We start from the raw sequence: 22,403 nt of genomic DNA, 5'->3' as shown, positions 1-22,403 counted from the left end.
TAGCATAAACCCATGAAGGAAACTGAGGCACCAGAAAGGTGAACTGACTTGATCAAGGTTACATTCAGTCAGCAGCAGCAAGACTCCTTAATTCCAAGACCTGGTTCCTACCTACTCAACCATATTGCTTCCAGTTAAAATAGGTTGCATTTGGAAAGAAAGCTGCAGCAAAGCTATCATGAAGAGTAGGAGTGTTTGATCCCCAGTAGGCCTAGCTTTAAAAACAATCGTCACTGTCTCTGTCTCCAAATTATTCTAACTGACCTGATGCAGCTTTGCTGATGCTGCCACTGTTGTGCATTCATGGTCGGAGCTTGCTGAAAATCCACACAGTTTGCTACCAGTGCCCATCCCACAACAACTTTGCTCTTTGTCTGGAAGCTGGTAGCAACTCTACTTGTCTCCAACACCCATCTGTTGTTTGGCATGACATCTGAGGCAAACATCCCCTGTTGTTAGCCAAAGCAACATTCCACCTGCACGGCTTCATTACAGAAATCTCCCCAAATCTCACATGATGGTAGCGTTTAGCTCCTCGATTTCTTCCCGAAGGCGCCTGGTTTCCTCTTGCATCTGTGTTCTTTCCTGCTGTAGTTTAGCGATATATTCTACTGTTTTCTGGAGAGTGATTGCATGGCTGATCTAGACCAAACACAAACATAGAGCTCACTTTCTAGAACAAAGCTAAACAGATGAAGAGTTTGCCCCTAACCTGCTGTAACAACCAGAAAAGCACTTCAGCACCTTTTCTTAAGTTTCCTTCACCCTGGCAAAGCACATAGATAGACAGACAGAAACACTAAGTTAAGATAACATTCTCATTTCTCTGACTCCCATTTGCACACTAGCGCAGAGAAAGGTGGTTGCAGTAGTTTTCTTCTACCCCAAATTGTATTTTTGCTACTCTGTTCTTTTTTGAAAGAAGTATTTCAAGAAGTATTAAAATGTTATATTTAATTATTTGTCCTCTTAAAAATATTTAAAATTTTTATTTGGGGTACTGAGGGATGTGCTGCATTTGCTGATACATTTACTGTGCTGTTAGAAGCATCATTCCAAGTTGATGATTTAGATTACTTGGTTTGGGAAGCCTGAAGTTATCAAACAGAAGGTAACATGATCTAGCTATCACCAAAGGAAATAGAAACAATGTCACAGATCTTTTTCAAAAACTGCTTTCAGTTTTGATGAAAGAATTAAAAATTTGTACTTGAAAAACAAAATAATCAGACATTTTATTAAAGTCAAGTTTTTAAAGCTGCCTACTTTTCAAATAGGTTATTCAAAATAGGAAGTGAAATTCTGATAACTTACGGCCTAAATGTATATAACTATAAAAATGATGTAAAGAAATCAATTGATATGCTGCTTAAAAAGTTCTGGTATTTAAAGGACATTTAGAACTCTGTCATGCAGACAAGCCTATGTTTTAACAATTTTGCTTTCAGTTTAGTGAGATAAGTTAGCTAGCAAGGACAGAATGCGTTCTTGATTCAAACAAAGCCATTCAACATTGAGAAACCAGTTGGGATTTTTTTTCCCCTCTATAAACGTATGCATAGAAGATGAGCGACAGAGGAGAAAAACCTGAGAACGTTTCCAAGTCTGTGGACACACAGCCAAATTCTTGAAGGCAGGTGATACTGGATGTCAAGAGACCTAGTGGTATTTTCAAAATCATCTGAAGTGGTCAGGCTCCTAACTCCCATCAGGAAGTAGAGATCTCATTTGTGTAGAAACTTTCAGAAATCTCACTGGACACTTTTCATCCTTCGACGCACTGACATGTTTCAACAGTATTTGCAGATGCACGACGTTGCTCCGCCATGCTCCTAGCTGACCAAAAGCAGTATAGCTGCGGTTAGCACAGCACAAAGCCTAAGCTAACAGATTGTTCTCATAGGAAGATGTACTAGCTCAGGCTCAACATCAAGGCATATTAGGCCAGGCCCAACATCCATACCAATGGCATCTACCTGGCTTCTGGCTGGCTCATGGTGCAGGCAGAATAAGCTCACAGTACTGGCTAGACATACCCTTTTTAAGTCCAGCTATGGGGACCAGAACCCATCCTGAATGGGTGTAAAACGCCAGTACGTCAGAAGAAAAGCAACATAACAGTAAATACAAAGTCATCTTATGCTGCACACATGACAAAATCATCATTACTGGGGTTCCGGGAGAAGGATTGCAAATATCAGTTTTCTTCTTTCCCTGGTGGCTTTAAAGCTGCAGCATCTCAGCAGATAAGACTTGTGGAATGTTTGAAAGGCATTGAAAGAACACTATCTAAGAGAAAAAGGGCGCTCTCACAATCTTCTGACAAGAAGCCACGGTTTTCTCCTCCTACCCTTTCCAAGTCCCTCAGTTCAAGTATCTTCAATCACTGACCGGCATTCTTAGTCAACAGCGGAGAGATTACATTTATCAACAACTCTTTTCAGAATGACTCATAGTTTCTTAAATTCCATATTGAACTGTTAGTGGTGCCAAGTTACTTACCAACATGGAGTTGGCCGAAACCAAGCTGTTCAAAGTACTGAAACCAATCTTGATATTAAACCTTCGTTTCTGTTCTGCTGCAATCTGCTTCATTCTTCGATTCTGCATAAATAAAATTAGCTCAATCTATGTTGTTTTCCTCTATTGTTCTATTTCTATAATTATTTCAGCTATTGCAATTCACAGTGTGATTTTGTTGAATTATGGCATTCATAATCTTCCTAGTCCAAGCAAAAGGGCTATAAACTTGTAAACAATGATTTGAGAAATTAAAAAGTGTCCAGTTTATTAAATTCAATTCCAAACATTGTAAGTTTTCTTTTTAAAGTAAAAATTCCTACTTTTTTCAAGACTGTTACACAATTCACTTTTCTGAAGTCTAATTCTATATTTAGGGACATGCAATTTGTTAGAATCTTGTTGTGACCAGTAAGTTTAATAGTTTGTATCATTTATTCCTAATACACATGGAATGTCTGCTGGTGTCAACTGCAGACAAAAAAAAAAAAAAAAAAAAAAAAGCATCCGCAGCTGTGACCCACACTGAGGATAAAACCTTTGTCAGGAATTACATTTTCATTTGCAGCATTAAAAACTTAGAAGCTGTTTCTACCATAATCCTTGGAAGAAAATAAGGAGTTTGCGCTTTGAGAATGTGTTTCTCTGCAGAGCTAGGCTTCCCAATAGTAACTCATCATCCCCCCATTTTATAATGAAGGAAAAGGATGCAACAAAGCAGTTAAGTGGCTGCCCAAAAACAAATCAAATGCAGGTTCAAGAGCAGAATTGAGATTTCCAGTGCCCTCCATGTTTCGCCACACTGAAGAACCAATTTTACCCTGCAATAATGGAACTGCTTAGTCTAATGAATGATGCCATCTGCAAAGGAGCAAAGAACCTACACCTGGAGACAGGCAAACCTCACTGTTTCTCTCCTTTCTTATGAAAGAGTTACTGACAGTACACATACAATACAATTCCTATCAACAGAGGTGAGCTGAAACAGCTATAAAGCCTGTCTGATTGCAGTGTCCTTACTTTTAAGGACACTGCTCCATCTGGTGGCTACTTTCCCATCAAAAGCATGCCTTCATTCCCGTCTGGGGATCATGAAAAAGGGTTTCTTTGTTTTTTTCAAAGGAATTTGTTCCTTTGTTAACTTACTCTCTAGCAGCAAGAACGGGCTGCAATTACTGCTCGTGAGCATTTACGCTAAGCAAAGAACTGCAAGCTACCATGAATATCTTGCAGCACGCTCAGCAAGTGGCACTCTGATCCTCCTCTGCAACAGAAATAGAACTGGGTGCAATCACAGGCTGCAAATGTTTAAACTTACCTCTCTGCCCCAGGAGTAACAAAGCTGACACCAACTCATGGGGTGTAAAAAGACAGAGAAGCCAAAAAGGGGGCGTCACTTGCAAAATGATTAAGTAATGCTCCTTTCACAACAAAAGGGATGCAAGGGTTAGAGTCGATTTTCCTGTATTTGTTATTTTTTGTGGAGAAGTTTCTCATATCATCAAAGAAAATGTTCTGACAAGGTCAGTTTGTATATGAAGTACAACCAGCACTTTCAGCTGCCATCTTATTCCAGTAATTCCCAGAGTGTTTTCCAGATGTAACCAGTAGTCTGTGCTCCAAACAGGAATTCCTCTGTGAAGCAGCACAGCATCACTGGAGACATGTACAAACTCAGCAGGTCAAGAACTTGCCCCCCAGGGATGGCCAGGGTCCTGCAGGCCTAAAGAGCCACAGGAGCTCCAACAGAACCATGGCTAAAAGCCATGTTTAGAAAACTAAGCCTGAAACCTTTGACCAGGTAAACTGAGACCTGTCATAAGACTCCTGTGAGCCGCAGCAGGAACTGCTGTCATGACTATAACGACCTGCAGAGCCACAGTTAAGCCTGGCCCCTCTGGTTCCCCAGGAACAAAGCAGAGTGATAAAGTCTGACATTTTAAATTGAACAGAGCAGCACAGATGCCGTGCAAGCTAAGCCCTAGAAACAAATATTCCACTGATCCTGAAGCACAACTTACTCTCCAGTCCACGCTCGGATATCGGGAGGGGGAAAAAAAAAAAAAAAAAAAAAAGGAGCTACAAAGGCGAACAAGAAAAACACCTCCAAGGAAAGGAAACGCACCTTAGACGCAGCTATCTGAGGGTCAGTGGCAGGTTTTCCTGAGCAGCTGTTTTGGGGAGACTGAGGACTGGGGCTCTGCTCAGAAGTGCAGGGGGAAGCTTGGCCTGAATTCTGACAGTCTCGGCCTTCATAAAGGAAAAAAGACAAGTCACATAAAAAAGCACTTTCTGTAGCAAATGTAACTGCTGAGAAGTTTCTATTCAGAACACAACTAAAATACAGTCAACAACTAAATTATATTCATTGATACAGCAGCTAGATGCTAGCCAAGATTGCTGGGAAAGCCTAATATTTCATGACATTTCATGACTCCCATTTGAGGCTCTAAAAGCCTGGGACCTGACAGTAATGCTTACAACCATTTGCCAGAGAAACCAGCATGCATCTCTTCAAACTCCTCTATCAACACACATACCAAAGGAGTCTTTGCACCCACCTACTGTAATGCGGACTGTATCTGAGATCCTCTGATCAAAAAATTATAGTTACGATACTGAACCACAAACCTATTCAGCACTTTCTGCACAGATGCCTTTCAAAGAGGTTTGATTATTTCTTTGTGAAAATGATGGTGCTTCCTTTTAGAAAGGAGTCACTTACAGAAAGCACAAAATCACAACAACTGTTAAACAGCAGTTCAAAACAAATACTGGAAACAACTGGATGCAAATGAAGCTGCAGGGTAAAAGGGCCTAAAAAGCTGTTCCTTCAAAAATTATCCTGGGATCTCTGTTCAGCTGAAATCTTACAGGCCCATTTACCTCTTACCTAACCAATGCAAATGCACTTGTACGTGCAGGGGAGACAACGCTCGGAGCTTTCTAACTTACTAGGTGTAGGCGAGGGAACTTGTGAACTGCTACTGTGGGATGGGATTTGCTCTCCTTCCACCAGCACATCCTGGACTACACTTGGAGAGAAGAGGTGCGAGACTGTGGACTGGGTTTGTTGGTTACTTGGTGCTTGCTGCGCTGGACCAACCAGAATGTTACTGCGGAACTCCGTCACCCCTGGAGCCTGGGAACAGCACAGGGAAAAACACACAGAGAGGGAGAGAGAGAAAGAGAGATTTGTTACCTTGCTTTTCACTAGAAGTAGCAAATTAATACATGATTAACAATCTGATAACATGAAACAAGGGCTAACGTGAGAAATTGGCAGGCACTGAAGTCAGACTTCTGGCAGGAGACCAGCGTCTCTTCATAACTTAATGCAGTATTACAACACGGCAACAGCACAATATACTAAAACTTATTTCCATCTTCCTCTACATAACATATTGGAAAAAAATATATTGGTTCATGTACTCAAGGCACACTTTCCAACTTGTAATTGGAAAGTTGAGCATGCTAGGTTCTTTCTAGCTTCTGGATGATTAAAAAAAAAGTATAAAACATCCCCTTTCACAATACTGTGTACACATGCCTCTTTATAATCATGTTGTTGTATGAGACAGAGGCTGTGAAGACTAGGTAGTGCTTCCAGGCACACAAAGTAGTGAAAATAAAAATAAGCAAACCATAATGCTGACTATACAAACACATATGCTGGGTAACAGGTGAGATTTAGGAGACAGTTACTCTCCTGAGCACATTACAGCTCTAGCTACTTGCAAGCAACAGACCTAAAACAAACATTTTTTTTCTTCTCCTTACTCTGGCAATTCCAGCTGGTGCAATTGCAACATTAGACTGAGACATGGCTGGAGTCAAAATCCCCTCTCTTTTTAAAGGTGCTGGAGTTACAATCACAGCTCTGGACTGTCCCTGAAAGGCAGCTGAAGAACACAATTAAGTTAGAATAGTTAAAGAGACAGGAAAAAAAGCTGGAGATTATTTTGTATGAAATAACTTGGCATGGAACAGAGAAATAGTTTAATAGTACCTATTTGGTACTATTTCACTGCAACACAGAGTGCTACTAGGTTTTTGAGAATCTCAGGCCCATAAATGCAGTACACAAGACTAACACCCCAATTATTTCTGAGGCTTCTAGCATCACTGTCACTGTTTCAAGGTACATTTACAGAGGTGCCTAGTAAATCAGGGAGGTACAACACGTCTTCATTGTATCATAGCTGGGTTTGACAGGAGGAGGATCATCTTCATCACCTCTCCTCTCACATCCATGCTGCTTGGATCTCAGCCTTGCTCTGCTGACCCCTGACAGAAACCATTTGATGGATGCATATTCGTACTTTGTGCTTCCTTGTCCACATATTAAATTTTCACTCCCTTACCACCTCACTCTACTAGCTCCTCTCACCGTCTGGATTTACAGCCGCTTTACATGACACATAGCATAGCCTCAGCTCTCCTCTGTACTGGTAAAGTCACGGTGTATGAAAACAGTCAGAATAGCTCAATCCCTGGCAACCAACACCTCAGCAGTTTAGCATGAGGATATTGAAGAATACGTATAGCAAAACAGGGAGACAGTGCACGATACCTAATGTCCTCTCCCTTGTCTGTGTCATCTGTGGCTAATAACAACTGTGTTTTGAATTAGCTAAAGTTTTTGTACTTCCTTTACTGGAAAGTCCTATGGATTGCGCAACTCTTGGAGGCCCTGTTGTGGGTACATCTGGCAGAAAGCACGGTCACTCTCACCGAGACAGGCAGCTCATTCTTGGTCTGAGCATTCCCACCTGCAAAGCTGGAATCATCCCCCTTCCACTGTTCACTGCTATACTGTCCAGCTGTATTCATGACATCTCTAACGAGCGGAAGAGCCTACTCTTACCAGTGCACTAATTCTACTGCACAAACTTGGTATTTCTGACTTCCACATTTGGGTAACTGCAACAATCGGCACATGCTTAGATGGCCCTTTAGAGGTTTCAGGTTTCCATCCTACATACACATCTTCTGTAGACTCTCCTCTCCAAATTAGAACATTTAAGCTGCAGTAGTGATAGCACAGTTCTTTTCCATGTGAAATCTTGCACCTGATGAGACAACTTGCGCAGATTTCTGAGTCCTTATTTCACATGACAATAAACATAATACATCCCTTTCCAAAAGAGGTTATAATGCAATTCACTTTACAGTCATGAGGTGATTTGTGTGTCCTGAACAGAAATGACAGGCATAAATGCCTCAGTTACAAGTACTGATATATACTCTATTGCCAAAAATAAAGCTCCAGTCTTGAGATAGAATCTTGGATTTGAACTCTGAGCCTGATGTCACAGTGATTTTGGAGCACTGTGATCCCTGAACACATGCCACTGCCAGAAGTGAAAAAAAAAAAATCAAAAGTCTGGATGAAAAACAAAACTTTTGGTTGCAATAGCGCAGAAGTAACTCATAAGGTACTGGAAAAGTGACGTACGGGATGAGGAGCAAGGTATACAACTAAGGAGGCAGTGAGTAAGCTAGGAGCAAAGGCTTTCTGGCAATGAGCGTTGTCTACAATGCTTTACTAGGTAAGTAATGCAGGTCTTGACTGCTGAAGGTACATGGACTCTTGCTTCATAACAGACTACAGGCAGAAACATGGCCAGGAGCACCCTAGTGCTATTAACCGTGGACCAACTTGTTCCCAGTGACATGTTAGATTTAGATCGTCAGGTCTGTTCCCACTCCTAAACACTGATTTTTTGATGGGTAATCACAGTGCCAGGCCCTGGCAGACACACCTACTCCCTAGTAAAGCCTATTTCATGATACTCCTCCAGGCAGGGGTTTTCTTGGATTAGTGTTGCACATTTCAGGTGGCTGAAGCTGCTTTGCCACCATCCAGCACAAGTCTGAAGACAGAGTACAATAATCCCAAGAAAAAGTGTATTGCCTGTCCTGCCCTAGTCTTGAGCTCTCCCACAAGAACTGCCAGCAAAACTCTCTCTCTGCTCATGTTTGCTGTTCTCAGCCTCCACAAATGTCTCCAAATCATGCCCAGTCAATGCAATTGTGGAGGTCCCAGCTTATCAGTTGCACACTGATGCACTGAACTAAAAAAATCACATGCTCCTGACAGCATCTCAGGAGTCTTTAGATTGTCTGAGGCAAAGATCCCCAGGTCTCTGCATGCTCCATGTCCTATTCCACCCAAATGTTTGGTGCCCATCACTGCTGTGATGGTCTGCGAATGTGTGCTCCCATGCTTCCTTCTGCACCAACGCTGTGGTCCATTTCAACAGCCGTTCCCTAGCCAACCCCTGTACTATGTCTCAAAGAGTTTCAGGCACACTAAGCTCAGCCTCAGAATACAGCTGAAGCAGGTAAATATTACCCTGGTATTACAGAGGGTAGTGATGCACAGATAAGTAAACAGACTTGACCAAGGCAACCAGATGAGTCAGTGACAGTGACAAACCTGCCATTCTCCATCCCACACTTGTCTCCCTGCCATCTCCATCTGTGCTGCGTGGCTAAGCGGGGCAGAGCTAATCAGAACAGCATTAAATATCACAACCAAGGTTTCTATGGAGCAGGGGTGCAGAGCTCTAGTCAACCCGTAAGCTGATGCATCTATAGAGCTCAGCACAAATTTTACAAGGAGATATAATCTTGGGGCTGAAAACCACATAGTGAATCACCCCTTTGGCAGGTCTCTTTGCACACCCTCAACAAAACTGCTTCCAGTGCTAGCAGCAGTCCAGAGCACCCCATCGTGCAGCGTGGCCACACTCCAGTGGATTCACAGGTCGCCGGGACACCCTTAGCAAGCTGCGTTTTTACTCACTATTTAAAAAAGAAAAGCAAGATCGCTCCCTCCTAGTAGACCCACTCAGTAAAGAGAAACACCACACCAATGCCTCTCACCTGGGGTGATGAAGGCATTCTTTAATACTAAGGACACTGTTTCAGGCTTCGGAGCAGGCACTATTTTTTGTGACTCTTTGGGCCTTGTCCCAGCACTGGCCAGAGGAACAGCTTTAGGGAGTGCAAACGTCAGCTGGGACTGAAGCTGGGGCCGGGGCTGCCCCTGCAGGACAGCAGTCTGGAAAGCCAGGTTACAAGGCACTCCTGCCCCTGGCTGCTGCGTTGCCAGGACAAGGTTCTGGCTCTGGCTGAAGGTGGTGGCAGGGGCATTGTGGGTCAGCGTAGCAGAAGCTGTATGGGTGATAACTGTAGATTCACAGAGGCCAAACTTCTGGGTTTCTGGGGCAGCAAAAGCAGATGGTGGAGAGCTTAAGCCAGTATTCAGAGGCACTGCAGGCAACGGGGACTGGTGCTGTGGGGTCGCAGGTTGAAGCAGTGGCAGAGGAGTTTGAAATACTGGGACAAAAGGCTGGGGCCCGCTGAGAGACGAGTCAGGAGTGAAGTCCGCTGGCTGGATGAAAGATCCTCCGCTTCTAATGCTGGAGCACTGGTCAGTGCCAACATCAGGAATGACAGGAGCAGGTACTGAGGGAGCAATCAGTCCATCACTGAGGTTCCCCGTTGGAAGCGCGCTGGGTAATGAACCCGACGGCAGGACAGGAGACTGACAGAAAAGAAAAATATTTCTGATTCAGCATTGACCCCTAAAACTCTTCATCTGAGCCTCTTCTCAACTCCTTCTGAGGTGAGAACATGTCTCATGTCTGAAATTCTACACGACACATACATGTTTGAGCTGAGTCTGTTGTAAACATCAAGAATCAACCTTACCTGAGAAGAATGGCTGCTGCTGTCTGTTGTAGCAGAACTGACAGCAGACACAGAAAGGAAATAATTACTGGAACGACTGGATGTGAACAAATCTGAAATATGAAAAGTCGCTTATTAACCTTCTATTTTTCATATTGATGAGGCAGCATTGCTAAATAACACAAATTCACAGGAGTCTCAATATTACTTAGAAAATAATGAAACCACAAGATTTTTGCTTCACACAACTGCTGGCTAAGAAATTAAATGTTGTCTTCCAGAGGAACTGATCTCTTCAAGGCAGGGTTCTTCGCTTTTTATAGAAGCCGAGAATCACACAAATTCATTGCACTTTTTAAGGTTCACCTATATGCAGACAGCCAGGAGCTGATTCCAACCTGTCCCACAAAATTCTGTAAGCTGATGCAAACCGCGTGGAGGCCCAGCAAACATGCAACTTCCATCAAAATCCATAACAATCAACGCTGTCAGGAGTAGTTTAATGTCATAGGTAACTCTTGAGAGTACCAGCAAATATTCCAGGGCAAACAAAAATGTTTTCAACTCTCTAACACAGGTCCTGATATTTCACCATTAAGAAGTGTTAAATGGGAAAACCTTAGTGATTCTGTGGGTGATGATTAATGCAAAAAGTTCTCTTATCCACATCTGATATTCTGTCTTTAATTACTCAATGACTTAAGATCTAAAAGCCATTCTTCGGAAAGCCACAATTAACAAATAGTTACTCAGTTCAAACACTGGAATAAACAGTTGTAAAGTGATTTTCAAAGCTGGATAAGCAAGGAGTTGGGATCACAGTAACAAGAGAGTCTCCCCACACATGCATCTGCTTGAAATAAACAACAATGAAAACGTCAAATGTTCTTCTCCTTTCAGTCAAATTTTGTAACTTCTAAAGGGAGTACATATCTGTAAAGTTTAGTTTTCTGTAAAACACTAGTTCATAAATCACTGTAATTTTAAAGAAATTAATTGATAATATTTCTGATTCTTACCCTGAAAAGGCTCAAAAGTATCCATGAAATCAAAATTTGGCTGGAGAGGAATAAGCCCTGGTTGAATCATGTCAGCATTTCCTAAGTGAGCTGGAAAATTTAAGAGAGATTAGCTTTGCATCATTTGCACAGTAACATCAATAGGAATTTGGCACTTGGCTAGAATTAACACACCACAGCCAGGCTTGGCCAGGACATTTACATAAAAACTGCTGCTGAAACAGGTTGGGCATCTGCTCTCCTTCAGGACTACAGCGCAGTTCTGAGATCAGACTGCTGGGGAATTAAACTTTGAACTAGTGAAAAGGAAGAGGTGAAACCCTCAAGGCTCTGACTAACAGCTAGGATAGCCTAGCCTGGACACCTCACAGGCTTACTGCTCCCAAACCTCCTGTCCTGTCCCTGCTGCACAAGACATCAGCTTGCTGTGAATCAGATCCTGAACCACCACAGTTTATAAAACAGTGTTTTAAAATAAACCATCATCCATTTCATTTTGCTTTAAGCACACTTCATGTAAACTGCAGTGGCTCTGGAGTTGCTCAGATAGCTCAGATATCCATGCAGCAAGGACGGTGCACAGTGGACATTTGCTGTCCCATTAGCCAGTCAGAGCCTTCGGTTAGAAAGAGGTTGACAGAACAGCATAGCTCTTGGGACTGTTTTTACAGATGTGACTTCGTCTGTTCTAAGGGACATACCCAAGGATTTTGAGGCTACATAAATGAATAGGTATTCCTTAAAAATACATACATATTTATACACACCCACATGCACATATAAATACATACATATGATTTGAGATAAATAACAATGCCTTCTCCAGTGATAAACAGTGCTCACTACAGACAGATTTATTCAGAGCAGTATTAGAGGCTATATCAGGAACACTGAATAAGAAGCTAAGACAGAAATGATATTTGGATGAATAACTGGGATTCTATAACTTAAACAGCTATATTCCTTGGGCTATTTTTATCTCTTTCAGCCAAATAAGGTAAGCTTTCTTAAGCACAGAATGAAACAAGACTAGAAAAGAAGCAAAGCAACAAACCAGACATCTCCTAGAGAGTCTCACTGCAAAATCAACATAGCTAACAGCCAGAAAATACCTATCTCTCTGGGATTTGGCCAGGAAACCAGCTGATGTGAAGACAGCGTGGAGAACAGCGTGTCGGTGAACTCGGACATAAGCATATCTGCATCCAAGAGGGAGTCTTCCTCCATGGGGACTGGAGTTTCTCTACCATACCTTCTCTTTTGCCAGAGGACCACATCATCATCCTGCCAAAGGAAAGGAAGAAAAGTCAGATTGCCTAGACACAGGTAGGTAAAGCAGATATATAAAAACAGTCTCCAGTTTTCACATTTTTTTTAAGAGAAAGAAACTCTCCTTTAGGAGCCATTCAAATGGACAGAATTCACATACAACCTGCTCCAGCACCCTGCCTCCTCTCACATTAGTCCACCTGTGCTTTTTTACCTCCTGCCACACCGCATCAAACCAGCACTCCATCTATTCTGGCCTATTTTACATACTAAACAGACCAATTGCTCCTCTAGTCTGGCATCAGTATCATCTCTTTATATTGAAACAGATCGGTGGTACTCCTAATACAATAACCTAAGCTCACTGCTTTGAACAGCAGCAGCAAACTTCAGTACAATATCACCACGCTCTGGGGGAAGTTTTTGCACAAAACCAAAAATAACTTTAAGAACACTTCCTAGCTTCATTGATTATATGCATATTTTTGCACCTACAGTTTAATGACCTTCTGGGTTGAATAAAGATTTAAAAATAACATGGACAGCAAAAACTAAAAACAAACACCCTCCCAATCTTGAAGTATTGCTGAATCTCTGAAATGTAATTAGGTGTAATTAATCTGACTCTCTACGAGGTAGGTTTATGTTCTTGTGGGCACTTTCAGTACATCAAAATTACAACATACTGTGACTTGGCTTGCCCCTCCTTCACTACAGGCTAAGCTAAATTGCATTGCCTTACAATGCTGCAGACTAAAAGCGTGCACAGTCAGGTTCTTGTGGCTGAGCCAGCCTGCAGCACCAGCTACAGCTGTGTGCCATGATGGTGCACCAGAGCTCAGGGTCAAAACAGCTGATTATTTTGTGAACCTGGGACAGATCCAGACTTATGCTTAGCTTCAAAAAAAATCTGAACAATGCTTCTGATCATCAGTTTATGCCTAAAGCAGGTTTGACAGCTTTAGGGGGCATACTAAATGAAGATGCTGCTGTTCCTCTAAGCATCTTGCCTTTCTTGGATCCTGGCAGACTATTTGCCCATGTTGTGGCAGCAGGAAGCTCTGCAACACATAGCACGCGCATCCTCATATATCCAGTTACACAAGCAAGGCCGTGCTGACAGCTACGACTCAGCAACAAGATGAAATAATGTGTCAGCCCTCAAAGAGATTGATCGTTCTGGGCACCCAATACCGGTTCTCTTTTCTTTTGTCACAGCACTTTACATTCAGCCTCTCTTCCACCCAATTTAAATTGGAAAATTTACACTGCTCTCTACGGCACAAAAGCATTAAGGTGTCTGACCTTAATTAAGACTAAAGCAAGATGCTTGTCTTTAGATTCTAATCAATGCAAGCTACTGCATGTTACAGCTTTGTTACTTATTGCAGATTCTACAAACAGAAATGCTGCCACTTATCAGAGATATTACCTACCCTGACCAAACTTGAAAGATCTTCATCTTTGTGTTTTTGTAACTGCAAAAGGAGAACAAAACAGACTTAAAACAAAGTTAAAACAGAACCTGTATATGCTAGTAGAAGATCTCATTTTGCAAAATTCTGATCATGCACAATTAGTCCCTGCACAATCAGTTTTAGTTTAGTGGGACTAATTAGATGAGTATGCCTGCATTAGCTTATTATCAGCTTTAAGTATTTTTGCATGCTAGCAAAAGTGGCACTGCAACTCGAAAAGCAACAGCATATTGCTGCTAGTTCAAATGAGTTACTATCACTGTGCAAACCAACAGACCCTTTTCTTGAAGTAGGTTCTCCACTTGTGGTATTCCCTGATGACTATTTCAATTCTTCGTTTCCAATATTTCCCTTCCGTTGCAATGGCCTGAGAACACAACATATACCAGGAATTACACAGAATCACAGAATGGTTGAACATTCAATAGATTTTTCAAGCAAATTTTCAGGCAGAAAAAAATAGGAAAGAAAGCATGCTATTTCTATCTGAGCTCATGTATCAGCAGACCACATTGTCCCAGAATTCAGATATCACAGAGCAAATCTGACATAGTACCAGTTTCATCTTTCCCACAATAAACAAACAAGAGATGGCTTCTGACTGCAGTGTCAGCATCTCCCATATTGGATCAACCATAACCAATATTTAAGACATGACAAAAAAGACCCAAACAACTAAAAACGAACTTACTAAAATATAATATATAAAGCTTATAACACCCTGCCCTGCAGCAAACAGGCAAAGAGAATTTCACAAGGTTGTGTGAACATGCATGTGCATACACAAAAGCTGTTAAGAATGACACAAAGTAATAGAAGCCTAAGGTCCAACTTAGGGAGAAGCGTGACCTTGCAGGCCACATACTGCACACCAGTGCCCTAACAACGACAAAAGGATCAGAACAATGTGGGTCTCTAATGTATCACAGATACCAGGGTATGAGAAACTGAGGACAGCAGACTAATGAGAGCCTTAACACAACTTTCTTGGGTTCGTGGATCATCTTTCAACAAAAACATTAACATTGTTCTTTTCGGGGACAGTTCCACAAACTCTTCTGGAACTCCTTTCAGTAGCAGTTGCTACCTTGCTGTTTCCTAGAAGGGTACAGCATTTATAAATTATTCTGGAATTATGCAGTATAGAGAGAGCCAAATATTGCCACATCAAGGGCCTCACTGGTTTTCTGCAAGGAGCCAGAGGACACCTATTAGTCTGCATGTACGTTTACAGTAGCACAAAATGAAAGTACACAAACCCATATTCACTCTTTTTGTGAAGTTACCTTGACAGAGAAAAAAAAAATTGCTTGTTGTCTTGAAATCACACTTCATCAAATGAATAAAGATACAGAAAACTTTCGCAGGGCCTCTTAGATTCAGTCCTGAAAACAGTCAGCACTCTGATTTCCCACTGACTTCAGCAATCTCCAGCCAGAGAGAGCTGTGGCTGTCAGAATCTTTTAGCTATTCAAATTTCACTTCTGAGACTTATATCTCACCAAACTAGAACACAGACATAGGTTACATAGATAATAATTTGCCTTTGGATTGCATCTTGATCATCTTAACATGACACTGGCTCAACAGCACGTATTCTTTATATTGATGGTTCCTTCCAGACAGATAAACGCACCAGAGCATAGACTTGCTATGCTGCTTTATATCTAGTGGACTAGAAAATCTAGTTCAATTTCTAGATCTCACTAGTATAGACATTCCTCAGGTTGTACGTACTTCTGGCCGACGATGTTCATCTACATCAACAGAGCCATCCAGTGGAGTCACAAAATGGCACACTGGATTCTTGCGCTTCTCCAGATCTGAAACACAAATGAAAAACCAAGTGCTCAGCATGTGCAGGCTCTGCAGAGAGCCCTGTCACCTGAATGGCAAGATGTGAAAAAATCTAGTCAGGGTTCCTTCCAGATAGCCACCAGGGAATGGGGAAATTTCAGACTGTACTTGGATTGTACAGTGCAGCATCAGTGTAGAGATCTGCAAAGAGGACTGATCCAAAGACACTGTCATGACAACTTTCTAGACATTTAGTTCATTAACAATTTTTGAACTTTCCATTAGACAGGAACTTCAGTTCTCCTGTCTCGCCTCTTATGTGTATGTCTTGCAGAAAATATTTTATAGTGACACGCAACGAAGTTCGATACCTACACTGCATGTACCATGCCCTCCAGATGGCGTTATTGAGACGGATTTTATCTCTCCACTGAAGTTTCAAGCCTTTAAAATTTTTCCATTTTGGTGAAACCAGCTTCCCACTGAAACAGAACAGAAAGAAAAACATTCTGATTTCAGTTTTTTCTTGCTCCTCTCTTCAAGATAAGTAGCGCCCTCCTAAAATTGCCAAACTGCCAACAGAAGAGAAAGTACAACAAGCCATGCTTGGCCAGCGACAAACAGGTTTTGCTGTATGCTCTCTACGTATATGCTTTGGCCAAGGCTTACCACCCTAGGTGCCAGAGAGGAGTCCACCTTTCAGGCCTCCTTCAGATTCTGCTGACAACTGTGACCACGAGTCTTCGCTACATGGGGGTCACAAGCATCTCAAGCAGGACTGCTACTCATTTTACCCAAAGGCCACCTTCTCCTTGCCAGCATTCGGCCTTCTTGAATGCCAGCCTATGAGCTTCCATTAGCGGAGAATAAGATTGCTCAAAATTCAGCTCAAACCCTGGCCTACAGCTTTTTGCAGGGTTGGCTGAGTTTTAGTTTTGCCTGGCTTGGATCTTGACAAGGAGCTGGATGAAGTCAATGCAAATTCATTTCTGCTGTTCCTTCTGATTCTCCAGGCTGGTAACATGGGAAAGGAAGAACAAAACACCAACTCTGGCCTAAGAAGAACTGTCACCCACCAGTTCTGCAAGGGATCACCAACAGACTAGAAACAGTAACTCACCTTCAAGGAAAGGGGAGGGTGGAAAGAGGCACAGCTTATGTGTGAACAATCTTCCGGGGATAGGGAAGAAAAAAAAGGGAGAAACAGAGACTCCAATAAACACTGTATAAACACCAGCTACCCAACCCTTAAAACACACCTTTATGAATCATTAATCTTAGGTTACTGACAGAGCAGAGGAAGTAGGAAATACCGGTAATCTAGTAAATCTTACATCACGGATTAAAACATAGGTATTGCACCTGTCCCAGGGTCCTTCCTCATTTTTACAGTTTTATAGTCATACATCTTCCTACTTGATGCTGTTTGTGTGTCTTCAGCACAACACAAGCGGATCAACAGTACAAACCACAAAGAATATGACAACGCACCAAAAGGCAAAAGGTTCCTCTTGAAACATCGCAGGCGTCAGGCCAACGTTATGAGACTTGCTTCTGTAGTGAAGAGCATGCGAACAGGGGACACGAATACCACTGCTGCTGAATACTTTGCCCCCTCAGAGAAAAAGACCAAGTACCTGGTCAGCCAGGAGTGACCTCTACCACGAGTCGCAATAACACCACACAGAGATGTACTAGCCCTGGGGCCCTCCGTACTTGATATCCCACAGTCAGTAGAAAGGCACTCAAAGAGCAGAGTATTTTTTCTTTGAAGTGCCCGTTTTAAACTTAAGCCCTAAAACCACAGCGAGACAAGAAAGCACATTGCCCAGAAGCACCAGGGGCTTCACTGAGCCAGCCCATGGCCATGCCGAGGGAGGTTCACGGCTCGAGAACTGCTCATTCCCAGCCTCGTACTCAGTCTAGGAAACCTCCTCACCGCTTCTTTTTAAGGAAAATTTGCAACACTATATACACAAGTAGAAAGTCTTCGCAGCCTACACAAAAGACCCTAAAATGCCAGAGCTACGCTTCCTTCAGCTGTTTGGCTCACGGCTCCTACTCTTCTCCCTTGCTAGCACCACAACGGCTGTTACCACTTGGGTATTCCCACAGCTGCTACAGCAGCGCAGGAGCAAAAGCCAGGCCTCAGCCAAGCTGACAGGGAAAGAAAAACCAGCTAGCTTTCTTTTAATTTCACCACTACTGTGCATTGCCAGTTGTAGTAGCAGGTTAAATCACTGTCAGGCGAGCTGTTGCCCAAGGGCAGAAAGTTTTGTTTTTTTTTTTTTTTTACTCCTTTATCCTCTTAAAAAATAAATTGCTATGCTTTTGTATGCACGTGGAAGCAGGCGCAGAGGCCAGATAAAGCACACTAAAAGGATGAGGGCAATTCCCCAGCAAGAGAGTAGACAAGTAACCAGCTCGCGAGGGCTGTGTTAACCACGGCCCCCAGCTACCCCTCTGGGGGTAGCCTGAACCCTCTAGGGTTTTACTGCCCCTCTCCTCACGCCAAAAGGGTTGATGCAACTTTTGGGACTCTGGTGCTTGAGAAGCAAGAAAGCACAAACGGAATTTGGTACATGAAATGGGCCAGCGCTGGCTTCCCCACGGCAGGGAAGGCTGGCTGCAGTGGGCAGCTTCACAGGCTAGGAGTAATAGAAAACAACGTGATCTGTCAGCAAGGAGCAGGAAAAATAGTTATCAGTTTGTTCATGTTATTCGCTTTAGCTGGGCTCTAAGACACTCTGTACAACATGTGCTCACTGAAGTCTTTAGGAAAGCCCCTGTTACCTCATGTTTTTGTTTTTGCTTTCTTTTTTTTGCTGGAGCACTCGCATGCCACCCTTTGAAATATGCCTCCCCAAGCCCCATTTCTGAGTTTCAAGACCTTTCCAGTTGAGGGAAGCATCTGCAAGTTTTTTACTCCTCCTTTCGTTTAATGGTCTCCCCATCTCTGCGAGCTATCTCATCACCTTCACTGCCTTCACCGTGCAGCTCTGTCATAAACTCATTGTATATCTTGGCTTACCATTATTTCTAAACCCAGATTAACACACACCTTTTCCTGTCTCTCATATGCACGTTAGCAGTTCAGAGAGAGAGAAAGAGGAGATTAATACGCTGATGCATCACTCTAAACATTGATACAGTGCCTACATGCCGTTGACTAAGCAATGTCAACTTAATGTTCATCTCTTGATCGCTCTGTATGACTGGATAGTCTGCCAAAGCAACAGCACTCTATTACTTAGTTAATCTTCATTCAAAATAACAAGAACACCTGCTTTTTCTACAGAAAACCTCAAAGGAACTATAATTATTTCTTGTATGCTCCTAGTAGCCAATTAAAACTGGAATTAAAATACAAATAGTTTAAAACATTTTCTATTACATTCTCACAAAATACTAAACAAAAAATAGTGCATCAAAAGAAGGAAGTGATTAAGAACCTATTCTTAAAATAATTATTATTTTTAGTTCCCATGGGAGCAAAGCACAAGTCCAACTTGAGGTCATAAGTGAAACGGCTTTATCCTCAGTGGAGACAAACCAGCATGAAGCTGAGAACAATATTTAGATCCTACTCCAAATTCCACCAATGTCAACAGTCATTACTTTGAACCGCGCTGTAACTGAGAGCAGCTGCCTAACTCAAACTCATCTTCACGTTTTAAAGCAGCAAAACAAGAAAACCCACAGCGACCCACTGCCTGCTGCCCCTGCCAGCTCCCTGGCCCCCAAGGCCACCGCTGCTCCTACAAGGAACGCAGAGCAACTTGCCAACCAAGCAGCGAGCTGCAAGGTACCCGTCAGTGTGAAACGTGAGGGCACACATGGATGGCCCGCGGTGCCAGCTGGGACAGCCCCATCCACGCGGGCGCTGCTGTGCCAGCAAGTGGCGTGAGCGGGCGGGTGCTGGTGCTGCACGAAGGCTGCTCGCGGAGCAGGAGCGTGGAGGGAAGGCAGCTGGGATCTCGGTTGAGGTCTGCAGGTGTCCTCGCTGCCGGCAGCCCGGGCGGCACTGCCCGCACACGCAATGCCGGAGGAATATGCAACTTTCTCATCTTCATCGCTATCAAATGTAGCTCAAATTGAAGTGATGAAAACCACGGGGTGAGTAATATGCAATAAATTCCAGGAGTTTAGTTCAGTCTCCCATGGAGAAATCGCCACTTCCTGAAACCAAATGACCCCGAGTGGTTTGAGCTTAGCAAGCCAACTAAGAAAGCGTCAGCTGAACAGCTGACGGAGCTGGAAATCCCCTCGCGTCCCAGGGCCCCTCCACGCTCGGGAGGAGTCACAGCATTTCCAAAGAGAGAAGCCGCAGACAAACCCGGCTGCCACCTCCTGCGCTGCAGCTTTCACCTACGAGTCCCACATACGCCAAGAGGGGCTGGATTTCATTCCCAAGCTTTTCGACACACAATACTTCTTCCCAGCTCAGGAACCACCTCAGGCAACCGAGATCCGAGCAGGCAGATATGCAGCACGGATCTGTCATAGTAACAGAACTGTCTTTATTTTTAAAATTCCAGTAAAAGTAGCTGTATTTTAAAAGCAATTAAAAACCTTCAAACACTACGGTATTTGTAGTAAAGTACAAGAAACAGATGTCCACTGTGAGGTTGTGACCTGGTTCCCTTAAACACAAGTACATTTGATTTTTAAAATATTTTTCTTTAATAGTCTGAAATGTAATTAGAGAAGGCGTGCATTCTAATATGTAACAAAACAGATTTTTGCCCTGGCAACTTTCATTTTTATTCAAAGTTTTGCCTTCATGAAAATAAAACGAAATGCTGAGATTCTCAAAATCCAAAATAAAACATTTCCGGAAGAAGGAGGTATTTGCATGGCTTTAAACATTTTGGGCCGTTCACAGAATCACAGTACAGTTGGGGTTGGAAAGGAACCTCTGGAGATCACCGGGTCCAAGCCCTGCTCCAGCAGGGCCAGCCTGAGCTGGCTGCTCAGCCCCAGCTCCAGCTGGGGTTGGAGCATCTCCACAGCCTCCCCGGGCAGCCTGTGCCCGTGTTCAGCTGCCCTCACAATAAAGAAGTTTTTTCTTATGCTCAGAAGAATTTCCTGTGTTTCAGTTTGTGCCCGTTGCCTCTCGTCCCACCACTGGGCACCACTGAGAAGAGCCTGGCCCCGTCTTCCTGACACCCTCCCACCAGATATTTATACACATTGGCAAGATCCCCCTGAGCCTTCTCGTCTTCAGGCTGAACAGTCCCAGCTCTCTCAGCCTCTCCTCGTACAAGAGATGCTCCAGACTCTTAATCATCTATTTCTGTTTGCTCTAAGAGCTAGTAAAGTGCAGGCAGCTGGGATTTAATCATCTTATTTTTAACTAAAACATCCCGAGAATCATAAAACACCAATCTACAAACTAGGTAATATTTTAATTGCACCTACACAGGCATTTCTAAACACCGTTAGCTCCAACTACATTGTAACACCCTTCTACCTTCTCACCCTTGGGAACAGTACCTATGGAGGGTTGTTCTCTCCTCATCTTTACAGATTTTTTACAAACACACGTTAGAGATGCCTTCCACCGACGATTCGCAATGAACACAATTTAAAGGCCACGGCTAACAGATACTGCCTGCAAGAGCAGTTAATGAATGATCTTGCAGGATATTTTAGCGATTCTTTTGACCCAGCAGGGACAATGCAAAGGGTTGACCTTCTTCCTTACCAGGTATGGGGCACGTGAGACAGCCACCCACCCCTGTTAAGATGCAGCAGCTCCCTGTAATTAGAGCACTGAAACAATTCAATCCAACTCCACTGAAGTCAATGGAAAAAAACTCCTGACACCAGTGGAAGCAGGATCCAGCTCTGATATAAGATGACTCACAACAGAAGAATCCCCTGTTCTCCTCTCTTAGATCAGAGGATTTTAAAATGGACTTCGGACAACATAAACCCATGTGATACCATCACCCTCTGGATTAGGACAGAAAAGGACATTTATCTGTGTGCAAACCCAGAAGAGGTTTTTGGTTTCTTTTTTAATTACTAACTGGTAAATCATTATTTTAAGAAACATTGGTTTCTAAAGAGAATACTGAAGGGGCAGAGGAGAAGGAAAGTTTTTTAAACGTTAAGATAAGTACTTCCCAAACAGGACTAAATTGCAGGAGGCAGGTTTGGACAGCTTATATAAGCTCCATTAAATCTGAATAAGTGTTGATTAAATGAAAACTATGTAATATAGTACAATAGAACATACTTTTTTTTTTAAAAAAAAATACAGCTCAAATGCTTTATTAAGTTGTTTCTGCTTCAACTTGCAGTTCCCCAGCCTTAATCAGCCTCAGAAATGATCAAAACAGTAGCATACCATTATGTTTCATAATTTTTTCTAATAGAAGACAGTAGGAAAGACTGTTCCACTTTGCCTTAAACAACAGTCTGAAAAATCCCCTTCCCCCATTCAGAAAAAAATTCAGCTCATTCTCCACACCACGGCACATGAATGCTGCCGAGCAAGGACTTTCAGCTGGAAGCTGTCCGGCAACTGTAGTGACCTGAACGCCTTGCAAAACAAGAGGTCTCTCAAGCACCCTGGGAGGGAAGAAGGGCACTGCCCAATCCCCCATTTAAA

The 22,403-nt window shown here is 42.9% G+C and overlaps 1 protein-coding gene across 2 annotated transcripts in view; it reads right to left on the bottom strand.

The window, feature by feature from the left end:
- MLXIP (MLX interacting protein) overlaps positions 1-22,403 on the bottom strand; it is a 48,666-nt gene that overhangs the window by 3,648 nt on the left and 22,615 nt on the right. For both annotated transcript variants that reach the window (XR_010885882.1, XM_067306848.1), the window contains exons 2-14: positions 16,160-16,266; positions 15,725-15,810; positions 14,265-14,354; positions 13,946-13,987; positions 12,353-12,524; positions 11,241-11,330; positions 10,243-10,334; positions 9,412-10,075; positions 6,301-6,422; positions 5,476-5,662; positions 4,646-4,770; positions 2,503-2,604; positions 515-642 (exon numbers count right to left, since the gene is read on the bottom strand). Coding sequence is in view for 1 of the 2 variants with exons in the window: in XM_067306848.1 (XP_067162949.1) it covers positions 515-642; positions 2,503-2,604; positions 4,646-4,770; positions 5,476-5,662; positions 6,301-6,422; positions 9,412-10,075; positions 10,243-10,334; positions 11,241-11,330; positions 12,353-12,524; positions 13,946-13,987; positions 14,265-14,354; positions 15,725-15,810; positions 16,160-16,266 (2,007 nt within the window). In the remaining variant the exon portion in view is untranslated. The remainder of the gene's footprint in view (positions 1-514; positions 643-2,502; positions 2,605-4,645; positions 4,771-5,475; positions 5,663-6,300; positions 6,423-9,411; positions 10,076-10,242; positions 10,335-11,240; positions 11,331-12,352; positions 12,525-13,945; positions 13,988-14,264; positions 14,355-15,724; positions 15,811-16,159; positions 16,267-22,403) is intronic.

The sequence above is a fragment of the Apteryx mantelli genome, chromosome 17, assembly GCF_036417845.1.
Source record: "Apteryx mantelli isolate bAptMan1 chromosome 17, bAptMan1.hap1, whole genome shotgun sequence".
NCBI lineage: Eukaryota > Metazoa > Chordata > Aves > Apterygiformes > Apterygidae > Apteryx > Apteryx mantelli.
Note: the sequence above shows the minus strand (reverse complement) of the source record. Positions and strands in the feature narration are given on the sequence as shown.